At 41.6% G+C, this 16998-nt stretch overlaps 1 protein-coding gene across 1 annotated transcript in view; it reads right to left on the reverse strand.

The window, feature by feature from the left end:
• The window catches only part of ZSWIM4 (zinc finger SWIM-type containing 4), a 51220-nt gene that overhangs the window by 12513 nt on the left and 21709 nt on the right, over positions 1-16998 (reverse strand). The window contains exons 3-9 of the mRNA XM_060763633.2: positions 9489-9845; positions 7310-7458; positions 6451-6601; positions 4804-4983; positions 3453-3767; positions 1135-1272; positions 377-631 (exon numbers count right to left, since the gene is read on the reverse strand). Of these exons, the coding sequence (XP_060619616.2) occupies positions 377-631; positions 1135-1272; positions 3453-3767; positions 4804-4983; positions 6451-6601; positions 7310-7458; positions 9489-9845 (1545 nt within the window). The remainder of the gene's footprint in view (positions 1-376; positions 632-1134; positions 1273-3452; positions 3768-4803; positions 4984-6450; positions 6602-7309; positions 7459-9488; positions 9846-16998) is intronic.

A 16998-nucleotide genomic window follows, 5' to 3' on the forward strand; every position in this document is an offset into this window, starting at 1 on the left:
ACATTTCTCTAATTTAGAACATATTTAAAACATATCAAACAGTGAACAATAAGCCATCCGGACAAAGGTCAATCTCCATGAGTGGTGTCAGAATTTAAATAAAATGCCAATCTTCCTCTGATCCTAGACTGTAAATTCCATTTGTCCCAAACCCAAATGGCCAGTGGTCAAGGATGATGGAACCTATAGCTTAATAGTGCCTGAAGGGCTGCAGGAATTCTCCTCCTCTGCCATAAGCAAAGAAGTTATTGACACCCTGTCCTGCACAAGAGCAAGTTCCCATCACCTTGGCCTCCTCCCATCACTTCTTTAGTAGCATTTTGGTGGAGTGATTGAATGTCTCATTTCCAGGAACAACCATCTGCCACTCACTTACCATCCAAAAGTAAAGCTGCTTGTTTGCGGAGCACGGGTACCAGCCGCTCGTCCAGCTCCATCTCCTCCAGAAGGCCAATCAGCTGCTCCTCACTGCGTACCACCTTATCTTGAGCGTACAGTCCCTCCGGCATGGACCTCTGCTGCCCGAGCCCCAGCAAGGACACCTCCAAGGCCAGCATGAAGTACGACTCACCAGGACTCGAAGGTACAGGAATGTGCTGATAGAGGGCCTTCTTGGGCTCTGCTGTGGAGTCTGAAGAAGGGGCAAGAAGGATGGAACTACTAAATAGAGGACTAGAAATAGAATAGCCAACTGGTCCTACAAACACATGCTAATGTTCAGCAGAACCCTAGTGCAAATTTACTCAGAGCTTGCTGAAGTCCTATTTTGAGTCTGACTCTCAATATCCCGCAGACAGCATGCTGGCTGGAGGCTTGTTGGAGATGTAATTCAAAAAGTCCACTTCTTCAAGCTCTGCTCTGCAACATCTGGCCAGTCCCACCACAACTATGAAAGGCAAGTGGAAAACTCCTGCACAAATACACATGTACACACATAAACCCTTCAGAAACCCAGCAATGGCCTCTCCACACTTGCGTGATCCGAGCTACAAGGGAAAGCATTCCCTCAGACTGTTAATATAGGTCAGAGAGGAGCATATGGAGCACAGCATATGGAGAGGAATAGGCAGTTCTCTCCAACTAGCTCTACCCATCAACCTGATTTTGTTGTACTATCCTCAAACTTTTCAGTACCTGGATATAGGGCCAGCCCTTCATCATCTGTCCGACAGGCCTCCAGAAAGGTGCGGCAGAGGCAGCCAATGGGGTCCAAAGGGTGCCCTACCCATCCCTCCAGGTTGGTGATGCTAGTTGTGCCTTTGTGCAGGAGTTCTAGAAGAAGGAAAAATGAATTAGAAAACAAAACTGTGCCTTTGGTGAGTAGGTAAACAACCTCACACTATTGCTTAGCCTCAACGTTTTGTCATTGGAGTAAACGCCCCCCCTCCCCTTGTGGGAAAGTTTGATTCCACAACCCCCGTTTTAATGAGCTCCCCTCCGCAAATAACCTGCTTCTCCTTTATCTCACCTGAGTTTTTAATCAGCTTTTAATGTTTTCTTTTAATCATTACATGTAGCCTGTCTATTGTCACTGTGATTGTGTTTACTGTAATTTTATATTGTTATGCATTCATATGTTTTATGTAATCATGATGTTGTTTATTGTTTTCGTTTTTATTTTGCTGTAATTTGTTGTTTGGGCTTGGCCTCATGTAAGCTGCCCCGAGTCCCCATTGGGGAGATGGTGGTGGGGTATAAATAAAGATGATGATGATGATGATTATTATTATTGGGTTGTTGTAGTCCTGTTTATAGTCTTTTATAGGAGCCCAGCACGCGACAGCACATAGGCAGATTTTTAAATATGAGAAAGACTATCTTTTAAACTCCATGGCATCAAACAAAATCTGGAAGAGTTAAGTTTTTTTTTTACTACAACTTCCAGAATCCTTCAGCCAGTATTACAGCACTTCAACTGCTCCATGCCACCCTTTCTCATCTGTGTCCGGTTTTCAGCAGCACTTTTACCCACCTTTGTTAAAGGCTTCTATATTAATGGCAAGTACAGCCTATTATTATTATTATTATTATTATTATTATTATTATTATTATTATTATCATCAAAACCTGTACAGAGATGATTACAGGGCAGGCCTGAGGAACGGCAATACAAATGAAAATAATTCTATATGCTTGAAAAGTCTCAGAGAAATGGGAGGCACCTACAACTGACAGAGAAGAGAGACAACGCAAGGAAATAATGAGAGCCTTCTCCCTACTTTACACAGACAAGAACCGTATATATTCAAGTATAAGCATTTTTCAGCCCTTTTCTAAGCTGAAAAAAGCCCCTTTGGCTTATACTAGAGTCAAAATTATTTATTATTTTGTTCTGTTATTTTTTATCATTAGTACATGTATTATTTTACTCCATTTGTTGCTGTTGTTATTATTACATTTCCATTAGTTTATTATTATTATTTTACTACATTTATTATTTTACTATCCTTATGTTTCCACAAACCACCCCATCACTTTTTCGCCCATGTCCAGCATTATTTATAATTTTAATTACATTTGGCCTACCCACAGATTTTAAAGTGTGTTGTCCTATTTGATAATGCTTATGTTATTGTTTTATTGTTTTGTTGTTTTAAATTGCTTGTATTGTTGTTATTGTTTGTACTGTTGTATTTTGGGCTCGGCCTCATGTAAGCCGCACCGAGCCTCTTGGGGAGGTGGTAGCGGGGTATAAATAAAGTATTATTATTATTATTATTATTTATTGGAAGGATATTAAAGAACATTTACACTGAAGGTTAGAATAATGGTTTAATCAAAGTTGGACAGTCTTATCTTAAATTATAGTTTTATATAAATATTCAAAAACATTTAACCTAATGATGCCTCAATTAATGTGATTTTATTGGTATTCTCTTTTTATCAATAGCTGCTGCATTTCCCACCCTCGGCTTATACTTGAGTCAATACATTTTCCCAGTTTTTTGTAGCAAATTAGGTGCCTCGGTTTATATTAGCGTCAGCTTATACTCGAGTATATATGGTAAATGGAGGGTTTATGGCCTTCCAGATGTTTGGGTCTTCAGCTTCCACAAGCTGCAGCTGGAATGGTTTGCAGATGGGGACTGTGGGAGTTTAGTTTAAAGCAATCTGGAGGGTGAAAACGCTTGGCTGAGCTCCCCCCTGCCCATAAATCTGAGGCACTTCCTGCTTTGAATAAAGAGAGATCCACAATAATTGTACATGCCAGCTTGGCATTTCAGAGGTATCCAGAAAGCAGCAGAAGCAAGTGCACAAAGTCAAAGGAAAGCCCTCCCACAAAGACTCTTTCCAACTTTTGTACTCAAAAACCATCAATGGAGAGACAGGGAGAGCCTTGCACACTCTTACGGAGCTTTACCTGCCTTCCCATCACATCCCACCCCCAAACAGAACGGAAGCCAAGTCTCTTGCCTCACTCCCACCCAAGCCCTGTTCAGCTCCCCTCTTGCCTTTCTTCTGCTGCTTGTAGCTCTCCAGCTGATGACGCCGCTGCAAGCGCATGGCATTTACAACTGCCACTGCGAGACGCAGGGCCTCACGGGGATAGCCATGGGAGCGCAAGGCATCCACTCGAGCACATGCCATGGGGAAAGCATCGCCCAGCCAGAGCGGGTGGCCTTGGGGGTCAAAGCCCAGCTTGTCACTTCCACTTTTCAAAGAAACGCCATAGCAGTCACTGCTCAGGATCTTCTGCAGGTGACAATCGCCCCAGCGAAGCTCTGCAGCCTTGATGGCACGTCCAAAAACCGTCTGCCGGACAGCAGCTATGAAGACACATATAGATCAGTGTAAGGGTCTGAAAATTGACAGTGGACACAGAATGAAATGCCCTGAGTCCCCTTCGAGGTGAGAAGGGAGGGGTATAAATATAATAATAAATAATAATAAATAAATTGAATGAGAAAATTTCTACCCTTCCCCTGCCAAATGAAATTGTGGCATAGACATTAGTCTGATTTGAGCCACAACTACTAGAGTTAGTTCATGGTTTAAAATTAAAGATGGGGTTTAAACCCTCAACCTTATTTATTTATTTATTTATTTACTGTATTTATACCCCGCTCTTCTCAACCCCAAAGGGGACTCAGAGCGGCTTACAGATTATGACAACATTCAATGCCGTATCAAACAACAAATAAATATAATATATCAAATTATAAAACAATTAAAACATATAAATGCAATAAGTGCAACAACAAATAATAAATATAACATTAAATTATAAAATATTTAAAACATATAAATGCAATAAAACATATTAAAAATAGTGTTAACAGAGCAGATGTTCCATCAGGGGAAGAATGAGATGCCAAACCAGGGTGGCAGTGTTCACTCAAGAGAGGGCTCAGGTGAATCAAGGGCCATGGCTGGAAGAAACAAATGTTGGTATCTCTATGCTGACCAAAGGATGCTGAAATGGAGGCCAGTCAAGATAGAGTCCAGCAGCACCGAGCAGTCCCCAGAAGCTGAGCCAGAGGCAGCAAGGGAAATAAACGCTGCCCCTTCCCTCAAGGCCCTGGTGATGGTACCTCCACTTCTTGCTTAGGCCTTGAGATTATTATACTCTAGAAACATACTCCATAGGATGCAATTATATTCTAGAGAAGACAACAATCTAGGTCAAGTTCCCCACAGAGAAGTGATTCCCAAACTTAGTCCTCCAGGTTTTGGACTTCAACTTCTAGAGGTGTCAGCTGCCTTGGGCAATGATCAGGGATTTTGGGAGCTACAATACAAATCACCTGGAATAACAGAGTTTGGACCTAGAGGACAGCACACATCTAGCATGTGTCCCCTTACCTGAGTTGCGGTTTGGGTTAGAGGGCAAGACATTGCTAGGTCCTATGCTGTCGCAGGAGTAGTTGCCTTCCTCCAAGGGACAGACATCCAGCTTGTTCCACTTCTTGAGAAGCTGCAGCCAGAGAGCTCGTTCTTCCATCTTGCAGTGGGGGCTCAATACCACACACACCCACAGTGCTCCTGTAGCAGAGAAGGGAAAATTGCAATCAGGCAAATTAACATCCAGGCAAGTCTGTGTAAAAGAGGGACTTTAATATAAAAGGGATAGCAAGGTGAGTTGGAGTGGTAGTTTGATTTATGGTTTGAAGGCAAACAGATCCGTAATTATGTGAAGGATAAACAAAGTTCACAGTGGCCAGCATTTGGATAGATGTTCCACACAGGCTCCTCTGAGCTCCAGCTTGGAAAAGTAAACCGACAAAAATGCAGTAAAAGACAACAATAAAATATACAATCGAACATATAATTTGCAGCAAGACTAAGCTTCATCATCAGGGCAGGAAGATGAGGCAAGATTAAAAGAAAAAAATCAGCTAAGTAGTCAAAATATATCCTGCTCAAAGATTATTGGTTTAAACTAGCAATAGGCCAGTGGGATGTACTGCTTTGAATTTCGGAATCTGACTCTGGAAACCAGGATTCAATTTCTTCCTTAGCCATGAAAACCCACTGTTTTTGTTTTTTAGGTGTGTGTGTATCAGGAACAACTTGATAAACTGCAAGTTGCTTCTGGTGTGAGAGAATTGGCCGTCTGCAAGGACGTTGCCTAGAAGACGCTGAGATGTTTTACAATCTCATGGGAGACTTCTCTCATGTCCCCGCATGAGAAGTTGGAGCTTACAGACAAGAGCTCACCACGCTCCCCAGATTTGTACTGCCAACCTTTTGGTCAACAGTCCTGCCAGCACAAGGGTTTTAACTCATTGTGCCACCTGGGGCTCCTAACCCACTGGGTAATCTTGGCTGGTAAGACCATATATGAAGTCAGGAAAATGCCCAACACAAAAAATCTCCATGATTGGGTCACCTTAGTTTCTCCACAAATGACTGAAAAGCAAATGAGAATAGGAGTAACATCTGGCTGTGGCTCACCAAGGTTCCTTCATCTATCTAATAGATGTTACCTCCAATCCATGACTGGCACCACTGTCTAAACATGGGAGATTGAAGGTAAGACCATATATGAAGTCAGGAAAATGCCCAACACAACTGTTTTTTAATTCAAGATGCAAAATATTAGCCCCATCATAAAAGCTCTTTCTTCATCCAGTTTCTCACAGTGTATCATACAAATGTAGATTAGGCATTGTTCTTTTGAAATGTAATCATATAACATGGCCCTCTACTGTAATTTGCCTTTAAAACAGATGAGACGATAATCCTTAACCATCATATGCTGGGTTCTTCCACCTTTCTTGCTTTAGAACTATTTGAAGCAGCCTTCTCCAATCAAGCACTATCCATATATTTTCATATATATATATATATATATATATATATATATATATATTTGCAGCCATAAGGATAAGAAACTTGCATTTTTAAAAAGAAAAGATATCTGAATTTTTTTCTAGTTTCCAGGGGTCTGGCCTTGTGAATAACAACAAACAGCAATTCCATGCTCCCCTTTCTACAAGGAATTCTCACCCAGTTCATCCCAGAGCTGCCGGCACTTGTCCGTCATGCCAGCTCCTTGCTGCCGCCAGAGTGCAAGGCGCGGATCCTGCAAGAACTGCTCTGTCATCAGGATGAGCATCCGTGCCCCATTGGAGTCCCGCATTCTCAGCATTTCCCGCACCTGAGGAAGGAGATACATCATGATAGGAAATTTTCAAGAATGTCAGGAAGTAAGTCCAATTTCTCTGCTAAAACTACATCCCTGAACCAAGAAGTCCTTGCCTTAGCTCCAGAGTTTGGAAATGTTATCTTTTTGAAAAACTCAAGGTTTTTCAATGTTGGCTAGCTCCAACTTTTCTAAACTCTGCAGATCTCAAACTCTACTTGCCAAAAATTAACATTGCCCAATCTTTATTCTGAGTATGTGGAAGGCCTCAGAATTAGCACTCCAGAGCCCTCACAATCCAAATAATGCTGGCTTAAGTACCAGTAACTGCAATATTTATCTACAACTTATTAGGAGACAGATGACTAGAAAGAAAGAAAAAACAAACATTTCCAAACTTTCCAGACTGGAAGTGTTGCCTGGAGTTCCCCACTGATGCTTCTGCCTAGAGAACAAATCGACACTCGGGGAAGAAGAACAACAAAAGCCTTTCAATTGTACTTTTCAGGAACAAGTGTTCATATTGACAGCCTGTGTCCTCTCAGAAGGGACAGTTGAGAACTGGAAAAGGAACCTTCATCATCTCTATTCAGTGATCAAAGACAACACTGATTCTTCACCTGGACAGGATAGAAAGGACTTGAAGGGCCTGGGGGTACAAGGCCCCTCAACAGGCTGGAGGTTCCACCTCCTACCCTACTATAGATGAACAGGAGCCTTTACCTTGTTGAACATGGACTGCAGCTGTTTGCTTGCTCCATAGTAACCTCCATTTGAGAGAAGTTGCTTCACTTGTTCTTGGATCTGCTCTTCATCCAAGTGCCAGCAGTTTGCATCCTCAATTCCAGCACCAGCTGTGGGGTCAGGGGCACCTGGGAAAAAATCATCAAAATTTTGGCTGCCAAATATGCTATAGCTGTAACAGGCTGGGTTACCCAGGGGACACTGCAGTTTAGCAGCCAGTAAATATGCCCTTGTCCAGTCAAAAAACCTTTACAGATTTAATGAGAATAACAGTGGGGAATGGGTGGCCCTCCAAATGTTGTTGAAGTCCAAAATATTGGGAGTACCCAAGTTCACAACCCTTGCTTTCAGAACACAAAATAGGCTAAGTATAGTAGTTCTTGTTTCGACTTAACTATTGAACCAGGATGTTTTTACTCTAGATCACATCTTCTTAAACTGTGGGATCCTCTTAGCTCAATGTTGAGATCATGAAAATTTTGGCAAGAGTAAGTTTTCTGAATGTTGTAGATATCTGCACAAATATGTTGTTCAGAGTTTACAGTCAGCTCTGCAGCAGATGCTTCAACTATACTTCACAAAAAGGAAAATCTGCCTGCTTAGAAAGCTTTGCAAATGCTGATTTCTTATAAATAAATGTTTGCCTTTTATACCTAACTAGCCAACCTCTGCCATGTGCTGCTGTGGCCCAGTCTGTGTATATGTGCTTTCTGTTTGTATATATGTGTTTATGTGTGTGTATATGTGTATATATTTGTGTATTTGTGGGTTTATGTGTATGCATGCATGTATATATGTCTGCATGTATGTGTGAATGTTTATATATATGTGTGTGTATGTATGTATATTTGTGTGTGTTTGTACATATATATATATACACACGTGTGTGTGTATGAATGTCTGCATGTGTATATGTATACGCGTGCATGTGTATATGTATACATGGTGTATTTTTGGAGAGTTTTAAAGTTGTTCTGCTGGGGGGGTGTTTTTAGGGGTGATGGACACTCGTTGGACTGCTAGGTGTATTGTGTCAAAATTAGAAGCCATGCTCTAGATCAAAATGGGCATAGTGCAATTCAGGGCCATATGCAACTCCTGAACCCCACTTTTGTGGACCTTACGTTCTCCCCCAAGTCCCCACTCCCCATTTCAAAGGGAAAAAATCAGTATGACTTAACAGGTAATTTTTGCTCTTAAAGCATGCAGAAAGCCCCATAAATGCATGAAATACTCCACCTTACCTCTAGAGGCATCCTAGAAACCTACACTACCCCAAATACCTGTTTTCCTATACAGTTACCCTGTATGACATGGGCAAACTCTGGCCCTCCAGGTATTTTGGACTCCAACTCCTACAATTTCTAACAGCCGGTAGTCTGTTATGAATTCTGGTAGTTGGGAGTCCAAAACACCTGGAGGGTTGAAGTTTGCCCATGCATGCTGAAATGATTAAAGGAAGCAGCATAATGTTCAACTTCCATCGGGAAGGTAGGCTTCCTCAGTGGTAGGCTTCCTGAACCCCCATCCCCAGCAAATGTGGAGGGTTTACCATAAACTTTATAAGCTCAGGAATAAGTCAGCTCCTTACGCGGTCTTTTTATATTCGCCTGCCTCCGTTCTTCCTTGTCATCTGTCTAGCTCAACGTTTTCCTGCACTGTTTGCATTGGGAAGATGGTGAATTGGGATTAGAGAAGCAGACTTCGCATATTGATTGTAGCAATATGTCTGCAGTGTAATAAGCTTGAGTTGGAAAAATATGGACTTCTACTCTAACCAATCCTACTGGCGTTATGTCTACAACAGGCAATGTAAACAGCTGCTGCCTCCAGATACCTATACTATGCGTGAACAATAAAACAGAGACAACAGCAGCCACTCTTACACATCCATGACTCTATTTCTCCAATAAGAAATTGAGAAATGTGAAGTGAGGGATGTTGGCACCCCATGGACTACAGATGTACTTAAAGCCATACTCTATTCTTTTACTAAAACATAGGAGGGGGCTGGGGTTTGGGGACTATAGCTATCTAAAAGTCATAGCCAGAGGTCATACTTGATTGAAGTTGTAATCCAAAACAAGAACCTTCTTCTGGTCCTATCTCCCCCACTTGAATTGTTGGTTCCCCCAGGGACTCTAGCAGAACTCCTTACCATGCACTCGGTTTATCTCAGAGCCAAGCAACAGAATCTCATCGGCCAGCCTTTGAGCTGTCGGCAGCACTTCCGTGTGGTGGGCACTGATCAAGTACTGCACAAACTTCTGCAACTGGTCTCGGTTCATCTGCGACAAGGTTTCAGAGATGGGAAGGCGTAGCTCCACTTGGCGAGCATGTCGGATGCGGTGCAAGGACAAGGCCACCACGTGGGCACAGTAGAAGATGTCCCGGTTGTCACAGGCACAGCTCACCGACGTGATCTTGCAGCGGTCAAAGCTGATGGAGACATGGTAACTGTGCTCGGGTTCGCTGGGACCTGGTGGCTCTGTTACAATGCCACTCAGATGGAAACCTGTAAAAAAATTAAGTCGAGGAGGAAAATAAGAAACAGGCTGTAAGCACATGAAGAGACTGTCCCCCTCAGCAAAAAGAAAGCATTTTTTTGCTATTTTACTATCTTAAAATAACAAAATCAAAAAACAGCAAGAATAGCTATAATGATGGTGGTGGAAAACAGGACTGAGATCTGAATCAAAGGGTTTGTTTATATTTTAAAATTTATGTTTTACGTCACATTTTCCTGGGTCGCAGTGACCTGCATTAATGCAACATGTATGACACAGATTTCTCCTGAAGAAATGCATTTCCAATCCTTCACATTATTTTTTACCACATGGCTATGACTTCTCTGTATTTCTCCTCTCTCCATCATGTATGTGAATATTTTTAAAATCCAACCTTGCTTGGTAGGAAGTATTACCCTCCCACCCACTGATCATCTCCTCCCACCACTAACCCTTCCCCTCAATTCCACAGCAAAGAGAAACTGCCTGGAAGACCAGCTACATACTAAAGCATTCAGATATTTCTGTAAAGTCATAGGTATAAAAGATACATTTAAAAAATGGAATTAAACACAAAGGACCATATTGCAATCAAATTGTCAAAAATGACATGTGTCTGGACCATAGTTCCTACAAGATTAAAATGATTTTTTTTTCTTACAGTGAAAACAAACTCCCAAATCGGCTGTCAAGTCCAAGGGCACTGAGATAATATCACAACAAGTACTGCACTGGGACATGGAAGATCCAGGCTTAAATCTCTCTTAGAGCCATGAAAAGAGGGAGTGGCCTTTGATTTATGAAGATAAGTGAAAAATTTCAATCAGCTTTCAGAAAAGACAAATACATCTCCCTGCTTTTCAATATACTTCGTCCATTTGTCAACAAGCTTCATATTATTTTATTCAAAAGTGCTTTAGGATGACCTGTGAACCACAGATGTACCTCTTCAACAAACATGAAAATTAGTCCTTATAGGGCTTCTTTCCAGGGTCCAAACATGTGATAATCTGATGGGGTAAAATCACGACTATAGGGAGGATGCTTTAACACTTTAAAACAAAGTTTTGGGAGAGTGTCAACAGTATGGGCAGTTATGTGTGGATGTGCATTGCCATGCAACAACACAACACTCTTGGATAGTAACAAAATACCCTCAATAAATATCAGCATCAGACACCCTCAGACCTCAGAAAACGAATCATTGCTCTTCTTTCATGCAAATCACAAAGGGGGGGGGGGGGGAGGCAGCCATTTTCTTTTTCACCACAATCACAAACAAACTAATGCAACTCTCTTAAAACTGCACAGTAGTGACTGAGGAGATTGCGACCTTCTACAGAAAGCACTAATAAGACAGTGTGACCAACAGATGTTTTAATATAGCTAGAGTGTGGATAGTTTTTTACTCACCCTTATATTTATTATTCATTACTAGCTTCATTATTTTATCAATGGTCCTTTAGAAAATGTTTACTTGTACAATGGGAGCTTTTATGAAATCATACAGGTAATAGACTGGAATTCCCATTAGCCTAGTCAGGCTGTAACTCCCATCAGCTCCAGATTGGTTGGAACTCTCATCAAGACCAGATCTGGATGGATTGGAACTTGTAGCAACAAGACTCTCCAGATGTGACTGGACTCCAACTCCCATCATCCTCCATGAGACCTCCCCACCCAAACCCTGCCAGTATTTTAGGTTACATTATGATGATTATGTATGCCAAGTTTGGTCCATATTCATCAAGCCATGCAGGGGCTATTGTGGTACACACTAATCAACCAACATACTTTGAGTCATATATAGATAGATAGATTAACTCCGGCTGAGCAAGGAAGTATAATAAAAGCCATGCTAATGCCCCTATTGACTAGGGGGCAACAATGCTTAGCTGTGAACATAATGTCTCAACCTGATACCAACTGTGCAATAAGCAGAAACTATGGAGTAATAGGTCAGCAATCCAGTCCGTTTGCCTTTGTTCCCTTCAGGCTCACTGTGGACAAGAAACATTACATGCTTACTTACAGATTTAAAATATTTCTAATCTCCACACCCCACTGAATCAGCACTCAAAGCCATTTACAACAATTCCACAAGGACAATAAAAAAACAAATCCAAACAAGTATTAGAACAAAACTGATACCAAAAAGGCACGGAAACCTGAGATCAAAAAGCAGCCTCAATTACTAGAAGTTTGGCAGAACTGTAGAGTCCAGCCAACCATGTAAATGCTACAACAGAATCCTACAGCTGGGACAGGCAGGTCCTCTTTATGATCTTCTCACTAATCCTATTTCTTTAGGAAGTAAGACACATAACGAGACCACAGATAATGAATACAGACACGAAAGAGAAAGATGTGATTTGGAAACGAAGAGGAAATCCATGCAGATGTTTCCACAGTGGTGCAATCTGTTCTGTAAAACCCACACCAGATAATAGTTGGGCAGCCATGTGATGCTATAGGGTTGCCTTATCCACCAGACCATTTTATAGTACTGTAAGATACCCATATTGATGGGAGATACATTTGTGGCCAAACTGTGGTTATCTGAAACTGTAGGTATGACCAAATAACATGAAATTACCCAAATCTGGTTCCAGAGTCGTCCTGGAGATTTTTGGAGACAGCCTCTCTAAGAATTTGCTAGATCCTCTAGGGCAGGGGTCCTCAAACTAAGGCCCAGGGGCCAGATACAGCCCTCCAAGGTCATTTACTCAGCCCTCAGGATCAACCTAAGTCTGAAATGACTTGAAAGCACATAACAACAACAATAACAACAACAATGCTATCTCATCAGTCAAAAGCAGGCCTACACTTCCCATTGAAATACTAATAAATTTATATTTGTTAAAATTGTTCTTCATGGTTGTATTTTAAAGTGTTTTGCACTACAAATAAGAAATGTGCATTGTGCATAGGAATTCATTCATGTGTTTTTCAAATTATAATCCGGCCCTCAACAATTTGAGGAACTGTGACCTAGCCCTCTGTTTAAAAAGTTTGTGGACCCCTGCTCTAGGGTGACACTATAGTAACTTCCAAAGGAAACATGACATAGTGTTGCCAGGAGAACTTAACAAAGTCCTAGAAACCATGTTTCCCACTAGTGCGGGTAAGTGAAACCATGGTTATAGATTCTGCGGTTATGGGGAACTTACTCTAATTGTGACATGGGGCAATTAAGTACAGAGACTGTGGGTAGTTCTGTCTTATACTGGAAAAGAGTCAAAGTTGGGCTAGCGAGGCAAACATAATCCTTGCCACAATCACTACCTGACCATCTTGGAGCATTGCTGCCTCCAAGAGAACCTTTACTTATGGAGTCACAACTGTGTTCCCGAACCAAAGTATCCACAACATCACACAACCCAAATCAAAACTCAGGCAACATAGCAGAGGAAATCCCAAGCAGTGAGGCCTGAATGCAATTCTGCTCTCAGCAGTTCTTCTGTATTTCTGTTCTGGAGAGAGTGCCAGCCGTGTGTTCCCTCTGTGCCCGTCCCACACAGACAAGAGACGGAGGAAGAGACGTCAGCACGGTGTGTCCTGGGCGGGGTTCTGCAGGTGTATTGACCAAGTCCATTGAGTCACACATGACACAAGCAGGGCATCCTCACTGAACCGGTCAGGCTTCAAAATGCCTTGCCTTGCAGCCCTTGCTGTGTCACTGACAAGTGCAGTCAAGAAAAGAAAAATACCCTACTGCTAACTGCCAGCTCGGCAATAAGGACCAGCAGGTGACTCACACTACCTGCCAAGTCCAGATCCGCACCCAGCAACCTGCCCTCCTCACAGCTCTAGCAAGAGAAAGCTGGCAGTTGCACATGCAGCTATAAATAGAAAGAAACTTCCAAAAGAGAAAAAATCTGGAACTACCAGATACACAACCGTTACTTTTTTGGAATAAGACTTTGGGTGGGAGGTTCAGTCCAAAGATACTTCCAATGTCTGGGAGGGACAAAGCTGAAACAGAACCCAGCAAAATGCTGATTTTCATTTTCATTCCACTACAGCCCAGGCACAAAAACATATGTAACATATAAGCCTCAGAAAAGCACCAACAAGCATGGTATAGATGTTTCCATTAACCCTTATGTATAGAAGTTAGTCACAACACATCTGTGTATCCTATTGACTTATGGTGTCCCCATTAATTTCATGGGTTTTTTTCTGGCAAGTAATACCTGATTCTGCCAGGTCCTTCCTCTGAAATATAGCCCACAACACCTGGAATTCATTGGCTGTCTCCCACCCAAGTACTGACCAGGGCTGATCCTGCTTATCTTCCAAAATTCAATGGGATATAGTTGCTATTGTTATGTGCTTTCAAGTGCCTTTAAGATAATTAGGCCTAATAATACATCTAGAGAACCTTAAGTTAAAGCAATTGTTTGGGGTTTTCGACCTGATGTACAATGCAATTGCACTTTAAAAAAAAAAGGCAAACAGTGTGACGTAAACATATAAATCTATGGTCCAACCACATTTAAAACACTGGGCATGTTTGGACATCACAGTATGAACTGTGCAAATACTAGTATACTGTGTATGAGCTGCATTGCTAATGCGTGCAGTTCATTCCCTCCTGCTTGGCGTCTTCTGCCAGTGGCAGGTTAGGTAACTCTGGAGGGTTTCTAGATCAATTTCCAACCTGCTGGAAGTCCACTTACTGTTATTGAGTGAAAAAAGCCTTTAAAACACAAACAAGGCCTGGAGTGCCATGAACCTCGATTTAAAGGAGTCACACATCCTGGAACATGATTATCCTGTTTTAACAGAAAAACATAGTAGAAATTGGAGTTCCAGGCACTGCAATAGTGGGAGGGACACGTGATGCTCATTCTTGAACTGGTCCAATCAAAGAAGCGAATCCTAATGTTAAATTTGACCATTGTTTTCCAGGTTCTTGGATAGCTGCTCTGAAATTAACCTGAATTCATAAATCAAAAACAAAGCCTGGTTGATGGTCTTGAATTGCAAAAGGATGTTTACAAGTCACTAGATGAAAAGATTCCTCCCCCACATATAGTTCTCCTGCTTTTTTAAAAAAGCAGTCAGACAAACACAAGAGGTCAGAATGAAAATAGCTATTTTTTTGCAGGAGACACAATTAATAGCTAAATCTACTCACTACAAGATAGCCACATGCTCTATACAAATGACATGTCCATGCAGAGACACAATACCTTGCTGATGCTAGGAGGAATAAGAAGCTTTGAGTTTCTAATCTGTCTGGCTCCCAATTCAGAGGGAATGCCAGAACAGCTGCAAAGTAGTCTAAATACAGGAGGGGTTTAAAATGTGTGTGTGTGAAAGACTCCTGCTCTTCTCACTCCACTTCTGGACTAGCAAGAGCACCCATCTAGGACCACAAGTCCTCACTGATCACATGTTTTCTTCATGGTCCATGTTTCACAGGGGTACAACAGAGTTAGGAAGACAATAGCTTTATAAATAATGCCCCTCTGTGATTGTCTTGACCTTCAAACATTCTGCTTCATTTGAAAAAATACTGCCCTCGAGAGCTCAAATGGTGCTGTATTCGGCATCAATGTAGACTTTTATGGAGAGGTGGCTGCCTAGGTAGCAGAAATGGTTGACATTTTCTAATGTTACACATTGAGTTTTAATCCTGGCATGTCAGAGGAATTGGTTGGTGCCTGCTGGTAGAACACTTTGGTTTCCTCAATGTTCTGTGAGCAGCCAAGCTTTTTATATGCTTCTACAACTGTGTTTAAAGTGACTTGTACATCTTCCTATAATTTTTTTTTTGTCATGTCAGGAGCGACTTGAGAAACTGCAAGTCGCTTCTGGTGTGAGAGAATTGGCCGTCTGCAAGGACGTTGCCCAGGGGACGCCTGGATGATTTGATGTTTTTATCATCCTTGTGGGAGGCTTCTCTCATGTCCCCGCATGAGGAGCTGGAGCTGATAGAAGGAGCTCATTCTCCTCTCCCTGGATTCGAACCTGCAACCTGTTGGTCTTCAGTCCTGCCGGCACAGGGGTTTAACCCACTGCGCCACCGGGGGCTCCTTCCTATGAATGAGCAAAGACTATGTTGTTATCAGCATATTGGAATTCTATAACAGAAGTTGTTGGGACCTTACTTTGGCTTTCAGCCAGCTGAGGTTAAAGAGCTTGCCATCTGTCCGGTTATTAATTAGTTGGTTAGGTTCTTGTGGGGTTTTTCGGGCTATAGAGCCATGTTCTAGAGGCATTTCTCCTGACGTTTCGCCTGCATCTATGGCAAGCATCCTCAGAGGTATGAGGTCTCATACCTCTGAGGATGCTTGCCATAGATGCAGGCGAAACGTCAGGAGAAATGCCTCTAGAACATGGCTCTATAGCCCGAAAAACCCCACAAGAACCTAGTGATTCCAGCCATGAAAGCCTTCGACAATAATTAGTTGGTTGATGGCTTTGCTGACTTCCTCCAAACTAGACAGTGATGCAAGCTCATCCTTGGTTTATTGTTACGAGATCTGAGAAATAATCTCTTCGGCCATGTTGAAACTGAAGTTCAGGAGGTAATAGTAGTGTTGTAGTACAGTTGATTTTTTGGCCTTTAGAAGTTTTGTTTCATCTGATGAACACAGAGGATATATGCCATGATTTGTCAGGCCATAAATGACCTTTGTGGCTTTAAAGCTACATAGTAAAGCTATATTACTGCAGCATTCCACATCAAAATTTGGTTATCTAGGGCAATATTCTACCCTGAGATACCCAAGTTTCAAGACTAGCATAAATGCATCTTTTTACTTGTATTTTAGTACATTGTTACTATTGTATTATTTAAATTGAAAAGCTGAACAGAAAAATAATGCAACTTATATGAAAGCCACTGAATACATTGTTACAGTTGTGAAATGTTTATATTTATGTTATATTTATTTATATAAGGGTATCTAAACATCGTATAAAAGAAGCAGCACCTTCAAATGTTTCTTATAGGTTTTAAATGTGTCATAGTGTCACATTTTTCGTGTTTTATTGTTTTGCTTGATGTTTTATTATTTGCTTTATGAGTTTTAGTATTGTATTTGTTATGCTGTTGTTTTGTTGTGGCCTTGGCCTTATAAGCCACATCGAGTCCTTCGGGAGATGTTAGCAGGGTATAAATAAAGATAATAATAATAATAATAATAA

Source organism: Anolis sagrei, chromosome 2 (assembly GCF_037176765.1).
Source record: "Anolis sagrei isolate rAnoSag1 chromosome 2, rAnoSag1.mat, whole genome shotgun sequence".
NCBI lineage: Eukaryota > Metazoa > Chordata > Lepidosauria > Squamata > Dactyloidae > Anolis > Anolis sagrei.